Source organism: Malania oleifera, chromosome 10 (assembly GCF_029873635.1).
Source record: "Malania oleifera isolate guangnan ecotype guangnan chromosome 10, ASM2987363v1, whole genome shotgun sequence".
Taxonomy (NCBI): domain Eukaryota; kingdom Viridiplantae; phylum Streptophyta; class Magnoliopsida; order Santalales; family Ximeniaceae; genus Malania; species Malania oleifera.
Window position 1 is genome coordinate 92,398,500 of NC_080426.1, and position 21,888 is coordinate 92,420,387.

Below are 21,888 nucleotides of genomic sequence, written 5' to 3' on the forward strand. Positions count from 1 at the left end.
GAAAACTATTTTTCAATTTGTTTCCACAATCTTTTGTGTTCTTTTATACTTGTTAAAACACTTTGAGACTCTTGAAAATATTTTCTAGGGTTTTTCAAAATATGGTCTATAAGTCAATGATTTATCCTAATAAGCTTCAAAGAATCCATATTGACTTTTGAATGAAATACTTACATAAAGACTTTCTTAAGACTTAAAAATGTTCTAAGCTCGGAGTCTTCATGTTTGTCTTTTGTTGAGTCCATCTTAACTTTGACCTTCAATACTCTTTTAAGCTTTCATCAAATCATCTTTGAATCCATACTTTCATACTCTTTATGCTTTCATTATTCAACTTGTTTTGGAATGTAATTTTCAATAAGGCTTGTAATCACTTAATCTTGAACTCATATACTTGATTCCTAAAACATCATCACTTTAATCAAAACATATTAAATAACCTTGATTTATTATCATCAAAATAAGATTCGTAAGGCATGTTAGGCCAACATTAGCAGTCACACAAATACAATGATATTGAACAATAATCCTTTGAACAATCCAAACTCAATCTTTTATGAATGAATGATGTTAAAGACTAGTTTGATTAAAATCTCAAAACTTCAATATTCAAAATCTGAATTTTCTTCACCAATGAATAATTTTAGAAGATTAATTTTATAAAGCATGAACTTTCCTTTAATTAATTAAGCAAGATTAACTTCAGTTGTGATATAAAAATCAATATTCAACTTTGAACTTATTAAATCGACCAATGATAACCAATATGTTTATTGATTTCAAGTATTAAAAAAATCAATACTTTGTTAGGACTCTATGAGCAACCAAAAAATATGACACCAGAAATTTAACGTGGTTCGGTCAATATCAACCTACGTCCACGGAGCACACCACGAAATTCACTATTCACTGGAAAAAATACAACTCTCACTCTCTTCCTCCTCTCTTTCACTCTCTAAGCTTCTCTTGTTGCCTCTCTTATTATTTTCATATTACATTCCTCAGCTCTCTATTTATAGGGCTGATATTTAATCAATATTTAATCACAATTAAATATAATCAATCACAAATGGTAAGTTACAATCAAGATAAATGGAGGATAAATGATTCCAACTTGCAACGCATTATTTATCTTCTTACACGTGTCTCGAACTCAGCGTCTCTTAGCTCCATCACAACAATCTCCCACTTGGAGACGGAGATGCCTCCTTAACCAATATCATGAATAAATGATGTGCTCAAAATATTTCTTCAGGCATGAAGAACAACTGAAGTTGAAAACAACTTCAGCTTCTTTGTAGTCACCACCTTCTTGTCTGCTCGATTCCTATAGACTAATCTGATGGTTGTCAGCTTCACAACTGTTGCAAAGATGTCGGTGTAGTCAATCTTGTTGACTTTATGAGTCCAATCTGTTTTTGATAATGACAAATCACTTGGTATTTGTTCTGTGCATAGAGTTTGTGAACAGGAACTATATTAAGCATGCATGGAAAGATGACGAGTCATGGAGCCTTCAAGTAAAGCTTACAAATCTTGGCAAGATCCATGGAACTCAAAGAGTATGAGAATCAAGGTGTAAGCGGCAAAGTTTAAGAACATCTTGGGAATGGGTATTTAGAACTTATGTACTTACATTGTCATATGATTTAATTTGAGGCTCAACATAACTTAGAATGATTTTAGGATTCATGCATTTCATGTACATCATTAAGGAACTTCCATGGACTTAGAAATGTTTTTAAAATCATGGAAAAGTTGTTTTATAAAAGACCCAAGAAAAGGAGCAAAGCAGAATTTTAAACTAGAAAAGAAAAATTGAGAAAAAGGGGACTTTAGTAGCCTGAACTCAACCTCAGTCGCCTGAAGAATTTCTTCAGGAGCCTGAAGATTAAGTTTGGTAGCCTGAAGAATTAATGGGAAACACAGAACCTGGCAGAGGCTCTTCGGTCGCCTGATCCTGGAACCTCAGGCCCTTAAACCCACTTCAAGAGCCTGAACTTACCTCTTTAGGCGCCTGACCCTGTATTCCAACTTGATTTTTCAAAGGTTTAAGAAACTTCGGTCGCCTGGGCTTTCGACCTCAGGTGCCTGAACTTGCAAGAAACTTAAAAACTTATTCTTTATTAAACGAACTCGCGAGCTATTTCTTTGATCCAATGGCTGAGATCAATTCTAAGGGTAAGACAATATATATACTGAATATCTAAACCCTAGAAAGTATGTTAGACACACAAGAAAGAGAATAACACACCTTGTTGAAAGAACATTGAAAATTTGCTCCTATTGCTATACGATTGCCTACACTTTAATCTCTAATCTTCAAGCTTGGGCAAATCAACTCAGATTCTCAAAGGGAACTTGTTTACTAAACTGTACTTCAATCTAGTATTGAGGTTTGATCTTTCAAGTTACTATTCTTAAGAACTTCTCATCTCATCCCATTACGTGCTCTTGACTATCATTAGAAAAGTTTTGATCTTGAGTGAGCATATTCGTGTAAAAATTGATTTTTGAAAAGATCATTACTTGATAAAGTTTATTTAACTTGGTTGATTGATTTTTGATTCAAGAGTATATATTACAAATATATCATTCATTGAGCTTATTATTGAAAAACCTATTTTGATTAAAAGGTTTATCATGAAAGTGTCTATACATATATATAGTTATTCTAAACAAGATCACTACTTGATTTAAGTTGTGTGATTGATTGAAAGGTTTGATTTAAGTGTGTGTTTTCTAAAGGAACTACATTTTAGATATATTAACGTTTGATTACATATCCTTGGTACTTATAACTATATATTCTATTGAGGGATATTTTTCTGAAAAACAATATACTCAGTTTGTGATTGAATACTTGATATAAAACTTTCTGATTTTGATTGATTTAATATTTCAAGACAAAGTTTTTGTTAACAAGTTCACTTCAAATATATTTGTGCATTTTTGCAAAGTGAACCAAGAACCTTAGTATACTCCAAAACATTTAAATATATCTTTACTTGGGAGTTTTGGTTAAATAGGTATTTGTGTGTTGAAGCATATCATACAAAAAACGATTGTATCGTTTTCATACATTCATGAGCTTCAAGTTATATCATATGTCAATGTATTAGGAAATTGAATTGTACTCACAAGCTTTTGTTAGAAGCATTGTTTTGAGTGTTATTTTTCAGATCTTATTGTATACACGGTTCGGTATGTGAACTGGTGTGTGAGGAGACAGTTGTATCTCTTGTAAGCAGTGGAGTAGGAGGGAGCTGCGCCTCTTACAAGCAGCGGATTGTAAGGGAAGCTCCGTCCCAATTTAAGGAGTAGGGATTTAGTGAATCCTTGAGTGGTTGCTCAAGGCGAGGATGTAGGCCAAGTCGGCTGAACCTCGTAAAACTGTGTTTGTCTTCTCTCTTCCCTTTACTCTTTATTTTCAGCACTGCATTTAAATTGTGTATATTGCATGTATAGGTTGGATAGCCTTACACATTAGTAATTGAGTAACTAGAAGTCATTCGTAAATATATAAGAAGGCTTTAAGAGGTAAATAATTGTCAAAGAATTTTTTTAAATACCCAATTCACCCCCCCCCCCCTCTTGGGATTACACCTAATTCAACAAATCTCTTCCTTCTGTTTGAAGCCTTTGACTACCAACCGAGGCTTGAACCTTCTAAAGCCGTCATGCTCCTCTTTGATTTTGTACACCCACTTGTTGTGAAGGACCTTCTTACCTTTGGGCAACTCAGCTAGTTCCCACATTTTGTTGGAGGCGAGGGATTTCATCTTGTCTTTCATCGCAAGCTCCCACTTGCTCGAATCTCCTACCTGACATGCTTCAACATAGCATTCAGGTTCTCCTCCATCTGTAAGAAGTAGTAATCAATATACCTTCTATTTGGCACGTGGGACCGCGTAGATCTCCTAAGTTCCGGAGCTGGAGTAGGAGGCGGTGGTGCGACGAATTACTCCACTGGTTCCTCCACCTGAGGATTCTCGGCATTCTGCTGTTGTGTCCCGACACATTCTGAGTGGACTAGTTCTAGTGTCTTCTTCTTTGGGGCACGAGTGTTTATCTAAAAACTGACCCTCTTTTGTTTCCCGATTATACAATGCTCACATATGTCAATCTGCACTGACTATAGACCACTCAATTTTCCCTTTAAGTGCATCACCCTGAGTCCCTTCTCGCATATGTAACTGAGTTGTTGGTGCCATAAGTTGCTATCATCATTTCTTGCAACAACTGAAATAGACATGGAGGCATTGGAGGTTAGAAAAAGTGTTCCTCTTTTCTTACCTCGCGCAATCGTTAGTGCACCCTTTGAAACTTTCCATTCATCGCCAATGAATTTCGTCATGTATCCCTCATCTTCCAGCTGATCAACTGAGATCAAATTCTTTCTCAGGTTTGGAATATATCTGACATCCTTCAATGTCCATATTGACCCGTTTATATTGATCTTCACAACTCCCTTGTCGGTTATGTCACAAGGTTGATCATTGCCAAGGTACACCTTACCTAAATTACCTGGTGTGTACTCCTCCAGGCAATATCTGCAGCAAGTGACATGAAATGAGGCTCTGAAGTCTAAGACCTAAGACTCCTGCTTGCTCTCCAAAGAGCAGATCAACAACTCATCATTTTCTAAAGCAACATTGGCTTCTGTCTTTGCCCTCGTCTTGTATTCTTTCTTCTAACTTCTGCACTGGTTCTTGTAATAACCAGTTTTTCCACAGTTCCAGCACTCAATAACTTTTGTGCTCTGAAAACCTGTGTCCTGAGAACCTCTAGGATTTTTGGATTTAGACCGCCTGGGCCTAGATCTGTCATGGTTGTTGGATCGTCCATGCCTAAACTCGAAGTGGAGCCATTGTTCGACTACATTCTGATTTCCTTCGTCAAAATCATGCTAACGACCTCATCGTATACAAGTTTCAATTTTCCTGCGGAGCTACTAATGATAGTAACAACACCATTCCAACTTTCGGGCAACTGACTGAGAATCAGTAAGGCATGAATCTCATTATCAAACATTATCCCGACTAAGGCGAGTTGATCCGACAACTAGTTGAAATTATTCAAATGTCTGCTGAAACTTTCACCTACAGACATGCTCATAGTAAACAGTATTTTCATAAGATGTACCTTGTTTGCGGCTGAAGGCTGCTCGTACATATTAGAGAGCGCATCCATCAGAAACTTGGTGGATGATATATGCTTGATATTGAACACCACAGACTTTGGCAACGTCATTCTGATGGCTCTGAGAGTTTTACGATCATGCAACTCCCACTTGTCCTCGTTTGTAGATGCTAGCTTACCCTTCAATGGTAAGTGCAATTCCTTTCCAAACAAATAATCTTCTATTTACATCTTCCAAAATCTGAAATTGTTGTCATTGAACATTTCAATTTTTGAGCTCTTTTCATTCGATATCTTGATTTACAGATCTAGAGATGGAATTAGCTCAAATGGATAGCGCGGTTGGATCCTAAACGATCAAAAACCTTAGAAATGATGGACCCAAAACGACTCCAAAAAGCTCGCTCAAAGTTTAGGTCAAACTTGGTCAACTCTGCTGACGTGGCAAGTGCTGACGTGGCCCAGAATGCTAACGTGGCACAACTCTGCTGATGTGGCAAGGATCCTATCAAGTCAGTGGGGCACCTACTGAGGTGTTAGTAGGGTCCACTTGCTGCCGTGGCAGTGGGGTCCACCTACTGACGCGGCAGGGGGCCTACTGCTGACGTGGTGGCTGACCCAGCGACGCTGCCGTGGCTGGGTTCTGAGACGGCGGGTCGAATCTAGATCGGGGACCAATTCTCAAGTTGATCCAATTAAGGGAGTCTCCGGGTCGAGTCGGGTCGGGTTTTTTCCTGGGTCGAATTAAGGTGGTATGGGCAAGGAAGACGCGTGGCAACGCGTGGGGTGCGTGAGCAACAGTCATCGACGCATGACGAGGCGTTCTGCTCCGACAAGGTGTGTGAGGCTTTTTTCTGAGCTCTGTTTGAGCTCTGGCTTGCACGGTTCTCTTCATCTTGGCAAGTTGAAGATGATGGTGGCCTCAAAACTCAATTTCAAGCCACTGGACAGAGCTCTGATTTCGGGATCACTTCCGATCTAACTTTTCTGCTCCAACCGAGCTTTGATACCACTTGTTAGGACCCTGTGAGCAACCAGAAAATATGACACCAAAAATTTAATGTGGTTCGGTCAATATCGACCTACGACCACGGAGCACACCACGAAATTCACTATTCTCCATAAAAAATACAACTCTCACTCTCTTCCTCCTCTCTTTCTTCTCTCTCACTCTCTAAGCTTCTCTTGCTGCCTCTCTTGTTATTTTCATATTACATTCCTCAGCTCTCTATTTATAGGGCTGATATTTAATCAATTTTTAATCACAATTAAATATAATCAATCAAAAATGGGAAGTTACAATTAAGATAAATGGAGAATAAATGATTCTAGCTTGCAACGCGTTATTTATCTCCTCACACGTGTCTCCAGCTTAGTGTCTCTTGGCTCCATCACAACATATTTCAGAAACTTCTAATATACAACAAGTTCTCAATAAACATACACGCAGATTATAAACTTGCAATAAAGTAAAGAGATTAGGGAAGAAGAGCTGAAGACCGAATTTTCTACAAGGTTCAACTAGAAGCATACGTCCTTGCGCCAAGCAACACGCTGTAAGGATTTTATTTTCCAACTTCATTACCTTGTGAAGTTACAACTTCTCTCCCTCAAAGGTGGAGTTCTCCTCTCTAACGAGAATCTCCTCTCACTAGGCAATGATCCAACAATCCTGAATCGTCAAGAAAACAAGAAACAAGAACAATCTTGGTTCATACAAGTAGAACTCTTAGTTAGAGAAAATTTGTACAATTGAAAAATAATATACTTTAACAATAATCAATATAGAATAGTAAAGCTCAGCAGAATATCACCAGGGTTCTGATTTGAATTGAAATTCTCAGTAGAAAAGATCAGAAAATCGTGGGTTGTTTTAGCAAAAATACAGCAATACTTCAGAAAATATTTCAGCCAGAGAACTTTGAATTTGTAATTTGTATGAGCTTGATTGCTTGTGTGTAATTTGTAGAAATAACAAGTATTTATAAACTAGTAAAGTTACTTTACGTTTTCCCCAAGTCACTTGCATTATTTCCCAAGTAATCTCTAAGTTTGGAGCCTAAGAAATCAAATTTGGAAACTTTTCAAACACTGTCTAAAAGTTAAAATACGAACTTCAATCGACTAAGGCCGAAGTCAGTCGCCTAAGCCTTTTAAGTTCAATGTATTTTGAAAACACAGTATTGAGTCAGTCGATTGAGCTTTAAGGGTCAATCACCTATCTCGATTCTGTTTGCTTTCTTAAAAATTGCATAAAAATGTCAGTCGTCTAATGATGGTTCATCAATCGTCTGTCTTTCTTTCAACGTAAGTGATTTCTCAAATTATGATTTCAAAACTTTACTTGGATCTTGGAAAAACATAAGTAAGACTTCAAAACATTTTCCATGATTTTGAAATAAGGTCTCTAAGTCACTTAAACTTTCCTAAGAGCTTCATGCATCAATATTGAATTTTCGAAGTACATACATAAGACTTATATATATAATAACTTCTATCTTAAGAACAAAATCTTCATGCTTTGGCTTGCTTTCTATATCCAACTTGAAGCTTTCTAGCTTCAATATACATTGACATCTATCATAGCTCATTTTCTTAAGTATAAACTTCATCAATTTTCTTCAAGCACATGAACTTGATCTTATAAGCTCTTTTTGAAGACTTGATCGATACTTAAACAAACATGTTAAGTATACCCTTGATTTGTTATCATCAAAACAAAATTCTAAGCCTTGTTAGGCCTACATCATAAGTTTTATACTCATGGTTTTCAAAGACAAAACAAAGATTTTAACAAAAATATCCTATACTCAAATGTATTTTTATATGGGACAAGTTTTAAATCATATTAGTATTATATTCTTTTAAAGACTTGGTCTTGATTGGGTTTAAACCTCTTTCATGCACCTTAAAATCAACATATTAAAGAAACAGGGCAAACCATTGACGGTTTGGCCAGGTGCATCAAAGGTTTCAGGCAAAGAGCTAAATGTTTTTTCGCCCAAGGAAACCGTCGACAGTTTGTGTTGGGTTCTGAACCCTAATGACCATAAAGCGGCTAGTTTTCAAAATAATAAATTATTTTATTAAGCCAACGACCATAAAACGGCTAGTATGCCAATTTGCCTATAAATATAAGTCCAAAGACTTGTTTAAGGATGGATCTTAGTGATTATCATTCCCAAGCACACTACATTTTAGTTCATCATTTTTGTGCTTAATCTCTCTTTTGCTCTCTAATCTTGTGTTGATTCATTACTTGAGATATTTGTGTGAGGTTTGTATTGTATCAAATATCCGCTCATTTAAGGAGCTTTGTTTGTAATTCATCTTCTTGCTGCAAAGGACTCTTGGTGAACCGAGTGGCAAAGGGTTCCTGGTGAACCGTGATTGAAGGTTCTTGGTGAACGAAATTGCAAGAATTCTTGGTGAACCTTGCAGCTCTTGGTAAGCGAAAGGGATTGGTTCCTGTGTGAAGGTTCTTGATAAACCTTGCGACTCTTGGTGAGTGAAAGGAATTTGTTCCCATTTGTAAAGACTTCTCCGCCAGTAAAGGAGGTTTATAGTGGATTGTGGAATCCTTTAGTATGTCTCAAGGCATGGACGTAGGCAAGAGGCTGAACCATGTTTATATCATTTGTCAAGCTTCTCTTCCCTATACTCCTTTACTTATATCTTGTGCATGGTTTATATTTTATATATTGAAATATAATTGCTTGCGTCTTGCCAAGTTTCTTATATTTTGTAGAGGAAAGATAAAATCAGCAAAAGAGTCCATTCCCCCCCCCCCCCCCCTTTTTTCTAGACTCAACTCTAGGGCCAACACGATTTATACACTCATTTAACTGTTGGTACAACTAGGAATTAAAATTATTTAATTTTGCTCATAATTCGAGTAAATTAAATATTATTTCAATAAAGTAAGCTCATGACTTATAGACACGAGAAACAAAAACAAAAAGTATTCTAATAAAGGTTAACGTTTCAACAAGGAATTAAATTTTATCCTTCTTATAGAGAAAACAGTTGTAAATTAATTATTAAATATTCTAACTTTCAAATTCAGCAAAATGTACCTTATAAATTAAATAACTACAGAGTTTTTATTTAAAAAAAATACAAATACAAATATGTTAAAAATTTTGTTAAAAATATCAACTTAAATAGAAAATGTCCTCAACCCGTAAAAATTTGCTATGGACATTTACTACATAATAACATATTATATTCGCATATGTATTTTAAAATATTGTATTTCTAATAATCTTTTGTATTCATTTATATTGTCACATAATAGCTCAATAATAGATTTTTTTTTAACTTCCATGAGTATTTTCCCATGTGATATATTGGTGGTCACTAGTTTATAATTTTTCATTAAAATAATTTTAAAAATAATGAAAACTATTAATAAATATGCTACAAATTTAAATCAAAAGAATATAATTATAATAATCCATTATTATCATAATTGATGCTCACACTAATCCTAAGTCATACAACAAAGTATAACACATCTCTTACTTCATACAGCTTCCCATCTTTCTTATGACTTGGATCGGGGATCTCAAATTTAAGCATTAAATTTTTTTTCTTAAGAGGGAAAAAAAAAAAAAGAAACATAAACACAAATTAAAATGAACAAATCACTTATCATTAAATATAGAATATGCATCCAACACTTTAGTTAATGCATTAATGATTAATTTTAATACATATAATAAAAATTATCTTAGGTGATTCAAATGATACATGAATAATCATTGAGTTTAAATAATATTATGATTTGTGTCTTCAAATAAAAATGAATTTACTTGAATTTGCAGTTAGTCGCTGAAGGAAAAAAAATTGATCAAGTATGGTAAGTGGAAGTGAAACAATATTTTGCACTCCGAAATTCTCTCCCATAATTTTCTGCGCATATTCACTTTTTCTACTCCAAGTTTAATCTCACCTCACGTTTAGCTGTGAGATAATAATTCATCTTTCATTTACTTGTCGATATTGTTTTATTTAGAATAAATGGTCCTGACCTCCTTTACAGTTTAATGACAAGAAAAAAAAATATTTTTTTTTTTGAAATTTTAAAAATCTCAAAACCTCCCTAAATATTTTAAAATTCTCTTTTAGTTAAAAAAAAAAAAAAAAAAAAACCCTTCCTTATATTTTACAAAATATTTAAATCTTTTTTGGAGGATATAACTGTCCTACAAATAAAACATTAAGATAAATATGAGAAGAGATGTTCACATCTTTTTTTCAAACTCAAGATAAATCAATGCCTTTTACTCTGTTCAGAAAGACCTTGAATTTGAATTTTTACTGAATTTTAGAAAAGTATAATATAAAATTATATTAAAATTAATCTAAATCCAATCGAATACAAATTCAATGTTCAATAAGGCAGTGAATATTTCTCATTTATTCAATCAAATTCAATGTTTTTTCATAGTTGTTTTAAAATTTTAAAATTAAATATTACTTTGTGCAACTGAAAAAATCTTCTTTTTTTTTTGATTTTCTGAAATCTTGAAAACTTCAAAATAAGCTGATATATTTATGAAATTTCTATAATTTTTGAAAGCTAAAAAATTGAAATATATATTATTTTTTCCAGAATAATATTATTTTTATGTGGTTTTTTTTTTTAAAAAAGCTAAGCTATTATTACCCGCACAGTCAGCCCCACATTAGGCGATCTCCCTATATGTTTAAGCTCGTTTAATTTTATGCTACTTATCTGAACCAAGTAGATGGATTAACAAGCCGAGTCTAAACTACTGAGTCGCAAATTCAACCCAACTCAACTCACTAAAAAAATCATTCCCTACTCATGATAATAATTAAGAAAAATGTTCCTGCCCAACATTCTGCATCAAATTGGGGGAAAAAATAAATATAAAAAAGAAAAAGGGGGGGGGGGGGGGGGATGAACATAATCTAAATATCTAATTAATCTCATAATAAAAAAGAAGGGGGTTGGGGGAACAAAAAATATAATAAAATGGAACTATTGCGATTGCTAACAGAAGTGCTCCCGCTAAGCAGCTGTTTTTGCCAGTTCTTTGACAGGGTTGGCTGGCACCATGTTTTGAGGCTGTCAGCAAATGTTCATATTAGAAGCAATTCAAAATAAATAAATAAAGGTAAGATGCTGATCTTTTCTTCAAGTTTAAAAGATTCTAGAGACCTCGGTTTTAAGAATTTTCTAATGTTTGCAAAAACGGACACAAACTTCTCCTTTTATTTCATAAAAAAAAGATTCACCTTTTGAGCATGCCCCAAAAATCAAAGGTCAGAAATCCCAGGCAAGATCTTGGGATATTTGAAATCTCAAGAAAGATCGATTGTTTTTTTCCCAAACCTCAAAGGAGATCAAGCCCATATATAAATAAAGCCAAATTTTTACACAATCAAAGTTATATTGATTGTTCTGATTTTTTTTTTTAATTTTCTTTATTACTTTCCTTGATAACCAAGTATAAAAAATATATAATCCTTCCTATTTTCCTTTCCCCAATATTTTTCAAAGTTCCAAACAACTCCAAGTTCCAAATAGAGCCTTAATGTTTTCAAATTCCAAACTAGCCCAATAGCACAAGAAAAGACAAATCTACTAATGAAGAAAATCCAACCTATCCGTGCTTTGAGTTGGTTTCCTACTTTAGTTAGGGCACCTACTAGAAGCTTTGGTGGGGAGGGAAAGTAGACCTCAAAAGAAAGGTAAGTGACATCTTGCAGGCAATAGGACCTGCGCCAGGCAAGGAATGTAAGAAAGGTTTTAAGGGCATATTGAGAGAGTAATCTTTTCAACTGAATTCCCAATTTTATCTTAATTATAAATTAATCTGAAGTTCTCTAGTACAATAACAATCATAACCAACCTTTTAAGTTCCACCAGATTGGGCCAGCTATATGAATCCTTTCCGCCATTCTGCACAATAAGGCAACGACCAAGCTTGGGCTATCTTTCTAGGGTATATCTGTTTGTAGGCTAAGGTTTTCTAGAAGTGGACTTATCTACAGCTTCTCGGATGTTTTTGCATTACTGCTATTCTCAAATAAGTTCTTCGCTGCTTTTGGGAAAAGTGGGCTTGTTTCTTCCTTGGATATCGGTCTCCCCTTTACTTTAGAACTTTTGGTAAAGGGAAAGAATAGAAGGTGCATTGTTTGCAACGATTTGGTGCATTTGGTTGGAATGCAATGCTCACATTTCAGGGGTACTTCTTTCCTCCTAGAGCCAACAACACCAACCCTGTCATTTCAAAGAGATCTTATCCCTTCTAGATTTATCAAAATATAATTTCATTCATTTTGTCTTTCTTCTATTTATCATGAATCCCATAGGTTCTAAAGTCTCTCTTCATAATTCTAACCTAGATCCTATTCCTCCTCCAGTTTCATTAAGACAATACCCTCCATAACAACATGCACAACGGAACCCCTCATCATGGATATATCAAGTATGTCAACCCAGAACTAAAATAAATAAGGACTCAAAGAAAATCATTGATCCATACCCGTGAATTAGAAAATCCCCTTGTTTCCCCCCTCCAAAGGATAATTCCAACACTATTCATCACCCCAATGAGCATATACTTAGTAACCTCTTACCTAGGTCTCCTACCATAAGCCTTCTCCATAAAAGTGATATCCAAATTTCCCCTCTTTTCTATATTTTCCATTATTCTTCTTAATGAATATATAGTGACAGTTAATCTCTCTAAAATAAAACAAAACTAGTATTCTGGAACTTTCTATCTTTATTTATTTTTATATAAGTAACAGGTAGAAAATCATATCTAGGTCATTTTAACTTCTTACCGGTGCCAACTCTTGCTCATGCTTTGGGATAAAGGCAGTATCAACCTTGCCATTTCTGAAGTCCTGTGATACAAAGGCAAGAGACATCAATCAAAATTATATCTATCCAATAACTTAAGTAAGAATGCAAAATCATATACATAGATGAGAGCTAAAGCTTATACCTCAACATCGAGGATAAGCTTATGGTATTCAATGGTTGTAGGTACTCCTGCCAAAAGAAGAAATAATTAACTTTAAAGTTTGAAAGCACAAAGAAAACAAATTTAAAAGTACTTAATATTTTCAAAAACAACATAATTCCCAAGTTTTGAAGATTGATGTGTGTGGAGGGTTAACTATCAACATAAAAGTAGTTCACTCGCCCTCCAACATGCATCTTTGGTCATAATGATTGGCTGCAAGAACTGAAGAGAAGCAAATTCCAGAGGCAATCCGCCAGTGAGACTAAACCGCAAATGGGTACATTACAACAAGAGTTGCAATTTGCAAGCTAGTTAGCTAGAATAAAGCAGTGACGGTGGTAACAGTAACTCTACAAAATGGATCCTCAACACATGGACCCTTTTTTCATTTTCATTCATTTCTTTTTTTTTCTTGGATGGGGGTGGGAGAGCTGCAAATAGAAATGCTGGTGGGAGGGGCGGGGGTATAAACAAAAGCAAGCACCCAATGCTCCTTCAAAAGGATTGAAACATCATAGCAACATATGAGTCAAGCAACATTGAAAATGGTCCCAATAGTTTGTGCTGTCAAAGTATAACATACACTTACCTATAATAATAGTGTCATCAAGAGCCCTCTTCATGCGCTCAATTGCCTTCTCTCTTGTTGGAGCCCATACAATAAGCTAAAACAAGGGATACCAAATTTCCATCCTTGTTAGGGGAAATCTCTATAGTCAAAGCCAAAAAAGAAAATTTTCCAAGCAGTAGCAGGAAGTATGGTAGCCATGCATAGAGAGAAATTTCTTGATGCATGTCAACATATATAGGAAATATTTGATGTAGCGTCATAGAAATAACTAGTAAGAATTTTGTGTGTGCGACCTTATTTCTGCAAGATAACAGCTATAACACAATTGGCTTACTTGTTCCTTCTCATTTTATGAATCCTCATATGCAATTTATGGTTTTTATCTATTGATTATAACTACTTGTCTGCTCACTAGCATATTGGATGCAAACTTGTAAACAGAATTAATTAATTTTCACTTAAAAAAAAGAATATTTTGTTTATTGCTTAAACAAGTCTCATGAAGTATGCTGGAGTAGATTTTATAGCCTTGGCTGTCCACAAAGCACTCACATTGTCGTACAAGGATTCCACGTTACTTTCTCAGCCAATTTTCAACTTTACCCAAGCCCTCGTGAGAAACTTAACAAGTTTCATACACTATCTAACAACTGTTCATCACAAGCCTAAGCACGTAGAAATCAATTTGAGTTAAAAATATACAGGCCTCCAGGATGATGAAGCAGTAACCTGTGCATATAAGTCTGCAGAAATGGCACAAGCATGCATGTATATATGATAGCACAATGGCACATCAATACAGATCTTCAGCGGTGCAATGTACATATATAATAGAACAAATGATCACACACACCTACAAACTAATGCAACTACACATGTTAACTTGCACGCAAGCAACTATTCAGCAATCCAAATGCACCTACCTACACCAGATATATATTATGCATCACACTTGCAAAAGCATGAACACAGGTAAAAAAATTTGACAAACCTTTCCAAGTAAAGAGTCGTAGCTTGGAGGAACAACATAATCAGGATAAACATGGCTATCCATTCTCACAAATGGGCCTCCAGATGGCAAGTATGCCGTTATTCTCCCTGATGTCCAGATATAATAAGAAAATTAGTTTCTCAAGAAGCTTTAGAGTCACATACACACACACAAACAATGATTCAGCAACAATTGGTAAGATTTCAAATTAAGAACAAAAATAGCAGTATTATTAATCAAGTTATTATTTCAGAATATATAATGAAACTGACAGAAGAGAAAAAGCTAGCACATGCAATTAATTTAAATGCCTTCAACACCCTCATCTCCTCAGGGTTGGTTCCACTCTCATACAAATGGAAGCAACCCATACTTGCGTATCCTTAATAGCAAAGAGAGCAGCATCCATCTGTATCTGGATGTTTTTTCTTTCTATAAAACATCTATATCTGGATGTGGAATGTGGCTCATCATGATGGGACAAACTAGTGGGGAAGAATACTAACAAGAAAACATATGGAAGAAAGCACAATATCTATATAATGAAGAACAATAATTTTACTAAAGTAGTCTAGTTATTATTAAAGAAACTAACAAAACATAAAATCTAGCACATGCAATTAGTACAAAGGCCTTAGTGATTGGTCCTACACTTGTACAGATGGAAGCAACATACTTCTCTTTCCAAGTGAAAAGACAGCAACAGTCATGTGCATCAGAAGGTGGCGCATCATGAGGAGTAACCAGGGAACTGGCACTAGATATGAATTAAAAATATCTATTTATGTGCGTTTGTATCCAGCAGAAGCACTGAGATGATAAATACCTGGCCCAGGTCTGAACCCTTTAAAAGCATCTTCAGCATTGATACGACATTCAATTGAGTGGCCCCTAAGAACAATATCTTCCTGTGATAAAAAACATAGCAATGGATTTGAATAAATTCTATTTTATGATAATAAGAAATACATTACATATCCCTTTTTAATACCTGTTTGTAGCGTAGTTTTTCTCCCATAGCTACACGGATTTGTTCTTCGATCAAGTCAACAGAAGAAATCATCTCTGTCACTGGATGCTCAACCTGAAATTTTGGAGAAGAGAAACAAATTTCACCACATTTTATAATTAAAAATCCCCGCAATATATATGTTAGAAGACCATTATATAAAAATAAAAACGAATTCTTCCTCTCTTACCTGAATTCGAGTGTTCATTTCCATGAAGTAAAAGGAACCTCTTTCATCCAAAAGGAACTCAACCGTTCCAACACCAATGTAACCAATTGATGCCGCAGCAGCAACAGCTGCATCACCCATGGCTTTCCGCAACTCTGGAGTCAATGCAGGAGATGGTGCTTCTTCAAGCAGCTTCTGGTTTCTTCTCTGTAAAAAAAAATAATTAAATAATATGTATGCATGTATGTTCAGCCTGGTACAGTGAGCCTGTAAATGGACCAAAAGAAAAAGAATATGTATGCACGTTGCATGTACGTAAGCATGTATAATGATTTTGTGAGGAAAATATTTACAAAAATCCCATTGGATCTATTTTGCCAAAAAAGAGGACTACAACAACAACAACAACAACAAACCAAGCCTTAAGTCTCACTAGGTCGGATCGGCTACATGAATCATTTTCCACCAATTTATGTGATCATGGACAACCTTCTTCGATAAATTCAGGTGTATTAAATCCTTGTCAAATATTTTGTGAATGGCCAAATGAATTGGCCTTGAGTTCTGTATATTATATATAGACTTTACAAGAATGCTATACATGGAAAGTAAATAAGGTTTATCATGATTCTAGCCCCATACAAGTAAACTATAATCTGTCAAACCCTATACATGTAAACTAAATATATGCTAACTGTACAAAATAATGACTTGAAATATAAGGAAAGAAATGTGGGCTGAAGTAAGGAAAGAAATCTTTTGCTTTGCCGTTTGCTGTTGCGTTGACAGCCCCCCTCGTATTATCGGCATGTAGAGGTGTAGGATTGGTCTCAAAAAAATCTAGCTCAACAAGCAAGCCTCGGAGCCAAATAATTTAAAAACAAGCAAGAGACATCGCCCGGTTTTCAGATTCCGTCGATGACTTAGAAACTCTATCTTGCTTCTTACTCTTCCAAGAGATCAATCATCACCTAAGAACACACACCAACCAGTGATGGAGCGACGTGTATCCGCACAACCAGCCCAATCAGCACCGCTATAAGCAGCAAGGCGAGTAGAATTGTCTGCAGGGAAGAATAAACCACAAGTAGAAGTGTCCTGAACATGGCATATGACCCTAGGGACAGCAGCCAAACGAAGATGACGAGGAGTCTGAAGAAACTAGCTGACTTGCTGTACAGCAAAAGAAATGTATGGTCCAGTAATGGTGAAATAGAAAAGACTACCCACCAACTTCCGATATAAATTGGGATCAGCAAGTAAATCACCCTCCTCTTTGCGAAGCTTGACATTTAATTCCATGGGAGTATCAACAAAAGTACCCTTCTGAAGGCCAGCTGTGGCCACCAAGTCACTAGCATACTTATGTTGATTGAGTGAAATACCTGAGGGACTACGATTCACCTCATGACCAAGAAAATATGTGAGAGACCCAAGATCTTTCATATGAAAGGACTCTGAGAGATGAGTCTTGAGCTAAGCAAGTAAAACAGAATCGGAACCAGAAATCACAATATCATCAACATAAACCAAAAGAACAACAATACCCATGTTTGATTTCCTAAAAAACAATGAAGTGTCATACTTGCTCTACTTGAATGAAAATTGTAATAAAGTGGTGTGGAATTTATCAAACTAGACCCTCAGAGCTTGTTTGAGACCATAAAGAGAACGGCAAAGCTTACACACATGTGAAGTCAGAAAGGGAAACAATCCCAGGGGTGGCTTCATATAAATACACTCTTTAAGATCCCCGTGAAGAAAAGCATTCTTGATATCCATCTGATGTAGTGGCCACTCACTGAAAGCAGCAATAGCCAGAATCATATGTACAGTAGTCATCTTAGCCACAGGTGCAAAAGTCTCTTCATAATTGACACCATATTCCTGATTATTCCCAAGTGCAACAAGGCAAGATTTGTAACGATCCAGACTTCGATCAGATCGGACCTTGATTGAGTAAACCCATTTACAACCCAGAGGGACAATGGTGGGAGGACAAGGCTCAATGTCCGAGGTGTGATTGGCCTCTAGAGCGGCAATTTCTTCCTGCATAGCTTGTCGCCAACAATCATGCTTGGCAGCGTGTGAGTACGAAGTGGGAATATCTAAATTGGACAATGCAACAGTAAGAGCTGAAACAAAGTTACCACAACTTGAAAAGGGAAACCCATACCTATCTGGGGGTACAGACGAAGAAGAGCAACGTAACAAAGGCTTTGGAGGTGCTACAGCTAACTAAATCTGGAGCATGGTAGGATCAGATATCAGATGAGCTACTGGAAGAGACTGTGGACGGGGGGCACCACGTATACACAATACCTGGTTTAAAACGAGAATTGACTGGATGAGGATCTAAGAACTGCTCCTCAAAGGAGGGGAGAATCATAGTAAAGAGAGGAGGGTACAGAGGACAAAGGAATGAAATGTTGATTTTCAAAGAAAATAACATTCCTAGAAATGCATGTACAATGTAATGTAGGATCATAGCAAACAAATCCCTTTTGACACACATTGTATGCACATCGAACAGATTGAGTAGATAATTTACGTCACTCATAAGGAGGTAAATCAACAAAACATACACAACCAAAGGTACGGAGGTTATCGTAACTAGGTTGCTTAGCAAATAAACAAAAATAGGGAGACTCCATGAGTAGGACTTGACAAGGTAAACGATTAATCAAGTAGCAGTTTTCAGAGCCTCAACCCAAAACAAGGATGGAACAGAGGATTCTAGCAATAGAGTACGAACCACATCTAGGAGATGATGATTTTTCCGTTTGGCTACTCCATTCTGTTGAGGAGTAATAGGACATGAATGTTGATGAATAATGCCTTTAGAAGCCAAAAATGTCTGAAACTCAGTAGACACATATTCACTACCAGAATCTGTGCGTAATGTCTTAATAGAAGTAGAAAATTGATTGTCAACATATGCTAAAAACTCAGCCTCAGATTTAGAGCGAAGAAAGTAGACCCAAGTAAATCTACTATGATCATCAATTAAAGTCACATAGTATTTAAATTTTTCATGTGAACTAACTGGGGAAGGTCCCCAAATATCACTATGGATAAACTCAAAACACTGAGAAGCTCTACTAGCATGCAAAGGGAAGGGAAGAGTTTTTCTTTTACCAAGTTTGTAAGAGGCACACTCAAGAGATAAAGAAGAACGTTCTTTATTACCAAGTAAACTAGAGTTCAATACATGAGATAAGATGTATTGATAAGATCTAAGTATTGGGATGACTTAAACGACAATGCCACATCATACTAAGATATGAAACATTATTACAAGCAAAAGACTCAATAGAAGAAATTGTAGAACATGCTGGAACAGGCAAAAGTAGCGGAAACAAGTGCCCGCTTTAGGGCCCTTCGCGATCGGCTCCCCCGTTACCTGGTCCTGCACAACACAACCATTACAAAAAAAATTAACAGCACAATTGTTATCAACTAATTGACCAATAGAAATAAGATTCGTGGAAAGCTGAGGAACAAGAAACACATTAGTGAACATAGAAGATGCATCTCCGACAACAGCTATTGGCAAAGAACTGCCATTGGAAGTCTAAATAGCAGATTGACCAGTGTAGGGACGAACATGACACAAGGTAGTGGGATTATTTGTCATGTGATTCGAGGCACCCGAGTCCACATACCTGAGATTAGTAGAATTGTTACCTTAGAGCCCCATTGCTAATAATGCCGAAATTAGCATATGTTGCACCATTTCAAGTGTGCAATAATTCATTGGAAGAGGTGGAGGAACAGAGAAGTCACCTGAAGAATAGCCAAGAGCAGCAAACGTCACTGTGGGGGGGTACACTAACAGAAGTCTGGAATGCTTGGGCCTGACGATTCTACGGGCGGATACGACATTCTTTGATAATGTGACCCTTTTTGCAATAAGAGCAGAATTTCTTGGAACAATTAGCAGTGATATGTCCAAATTCTTTGCAGCAAAAACACTGCAAAGTTCTAGAATGCGCAGGCGGTCCTCATCGTTGAGCAGCATAAGCCACAGTGACAGACCCGAAACTACCATGAGATTGTGCCAAAATAACTTGAGTACTAAACTGTTGTTCTTCACGAAGTAACTCATCAAAACAAACATCCATAGAAGGAACATGAGAGCGATTTAGCAGAGACGAGCGAACAGATTAATACTCAGGGCGGAGCTTCATAAGAAACTGATCATGACGACTAGTCTCGTGAAGACGTTGAATAATGGGAAGAGAAACCACAGGAACATCCGCAGTAACCAGATCAAAATATTCGTTCCAAAGAGTCAGAAACCCCGAATAATAGTCTTAGATGGAACGATTGTCATGTTGAAACATGGCAATCACATGCTCTAATTGAAAACGACGAACACCGTTATCTTGATGATATACTGTTTTTAAATAAGTCCACATGGATTGAGCGGTGAGATAAGGTCGCAAGTTGGGGACAATATGTGACTCAACCGAGCCAAGAAGCCAAGACATAATCCGAGCATCAAGCACAGCCCATGAAGGACAAGCTACAGACTCCTTTGATTTATCTGGATTGGGTGCACAATCCATGCCATCAATATGATCTTTTCCCTTCAGGAAAAGTTCAAACTGAAAAACCCATGTATAATAATTGTTGCCCATAAACTTGGCACACACGGGTGCGGAGTCCATGCTAAATAATGGAGAAAATCGAGAAGCCCCAAAGAAGAACAGATTTTTCCGAAAGAAACAGACCACCAGAAAATCTAGAAGCCCAAAATAAACAACGCAGGTACAAAGAAAAACCAACAACCTCCCTGCACTAAAAATTAAATCTTGAACCAAAAAACTGCACTAAAACTTAAATCTTGAACCAAAAAACTGCTGTGCCGAGAAGATAAGTGCCAGAAACAGCAACAAAAAGCTGTTGCCTGCTTGCCGAGAGTCACAAACAGCAACAGAAACTGGAGAAATAAGTGGCAAACCAGAAACCTGCGGTGCCTGCTTGCCAAAAGTCACAAGCCAGCTTGCCGAGAGTCACAAACAGCAACAGAAACTGGAGAAATAAGTGGCAAACCAGAAACCTGCTGTGCCTGCTTGCAGAAAGTCACAAGGACATAAACTAGAGGATAAAATGGCAACCCAGAAACATGCTGTGCCGACAGCCACACAACTACAGAAGTACCGAAAGAACTGAGAAAAAATTCCAGAATAGAAAACAAAACCCCCAACAGCCACGAAACCAAGAAGACAAAAAAATCGAAGGTGAAAAAAAACCTAGCAGTCAGCTGGCTCTAATACCATGTCAAATATTTTGTAAATGACCGAATGAATTGGCCTTGAGTTCTATATATGATATATAGACTTTACAAGAATGCTATACATGGAAAGTAAATAAGGTCTAGCATGATTCCAGCCCTATACAAGTAAACTATAATCTGTCAAACCCTATATATGTAAACTAAATATATGCTAACTGTACAAAATAATGAATTGAAATATAAGGAAATAAATGAGGGCTGAAGTAAGGAAAGAAATCTTTTGCCTTTCTGTTTGCTGTTCCGTTGACAATCCTTGCTATCTCATTTCAAGTTATTTCCGGTCAACCCTTAACCCTTCTATTGCCCCTCACAATTACTCACTCTTCCTCACTAACGCACTGTGTGGCCTACATTGCAGGTGCCCAAACCATCTAAGTCATCCCTCTCTTATCTTATATTCTACAGGAGTTATGCCTAACTTACCATAAATATGAAAATGAAACTGTTAATTTTACCAATATATTTCCTTGCCAAATTCACATAAATACCTGACATTTTGTTGGTCAATTAACATTAATGGTTATGGGGATTATGCATTCACATCCTTCAAAGTCAAGTCTCTTTGTTTTTATTTTGCATCACGAATCAGAAAAATCTTTCAAGAAAATTCAGAAGACCCTAGCTTCCATGAATCAGTGTTGTTCACATAAATCTCTCAGATAAAAATTTATTGAGTAGCTTTTTCCTTTGGGGAT

General features: G+C 36.2%; 1 protein-coding gene across 2 annotated transcripts in view; it reads right to left on the bottom strand.

Moving 5' to 3' along the window:
- Window positions 1-10,954: 10,954 nt before the first annotated feature.
- Window positions 10,955-21,888, bottom strand: part of LOC131165989 (biotin carboxylase 2, chloroplastic) — a 66,574-nt gene continuing 55,640 nt past the window's right edge. For both annotated transcript variants that reach the window (XM_058124192.1, XM_058124193.1), the window contains exons 10-17: window positions 15,913-16,098; window positions 15,705-15,797; window positions 15,540-15,621; window positions 14,714-14,820; window positions 13,741-13,816; window positions 13,131-13,177; window positions 12,967-13,029; window positions 10,955-11,239 (exon numbers count right to left, since the gene is read on the bottom strand). In XM_058124192.1, the coding sequence (XP_057980175.1) occupies window positions 11,183-11,239; window positions 12,967-13,029; window positions 13,131-13,177; window positions 13,741-13,816; window positions 14,714-14,820; window positions 15,540-15,621; window positions 15,705-15,797; window positions 15,913-16,098 (711 nt within the window). In that variant the 3' untranslated portion in view covers window positions 10,955-11,182. The remainder of the gene's footprint in view (window positions 11,240-12,966; window positions 13,030-13,130; window positions 13,178-13,740; window positions 13,817-14,713; window positions 14,821-15,539; window positions 15,622-15,704; window positions 15,798-15,912; window positions 16,099-21,888) is intronic.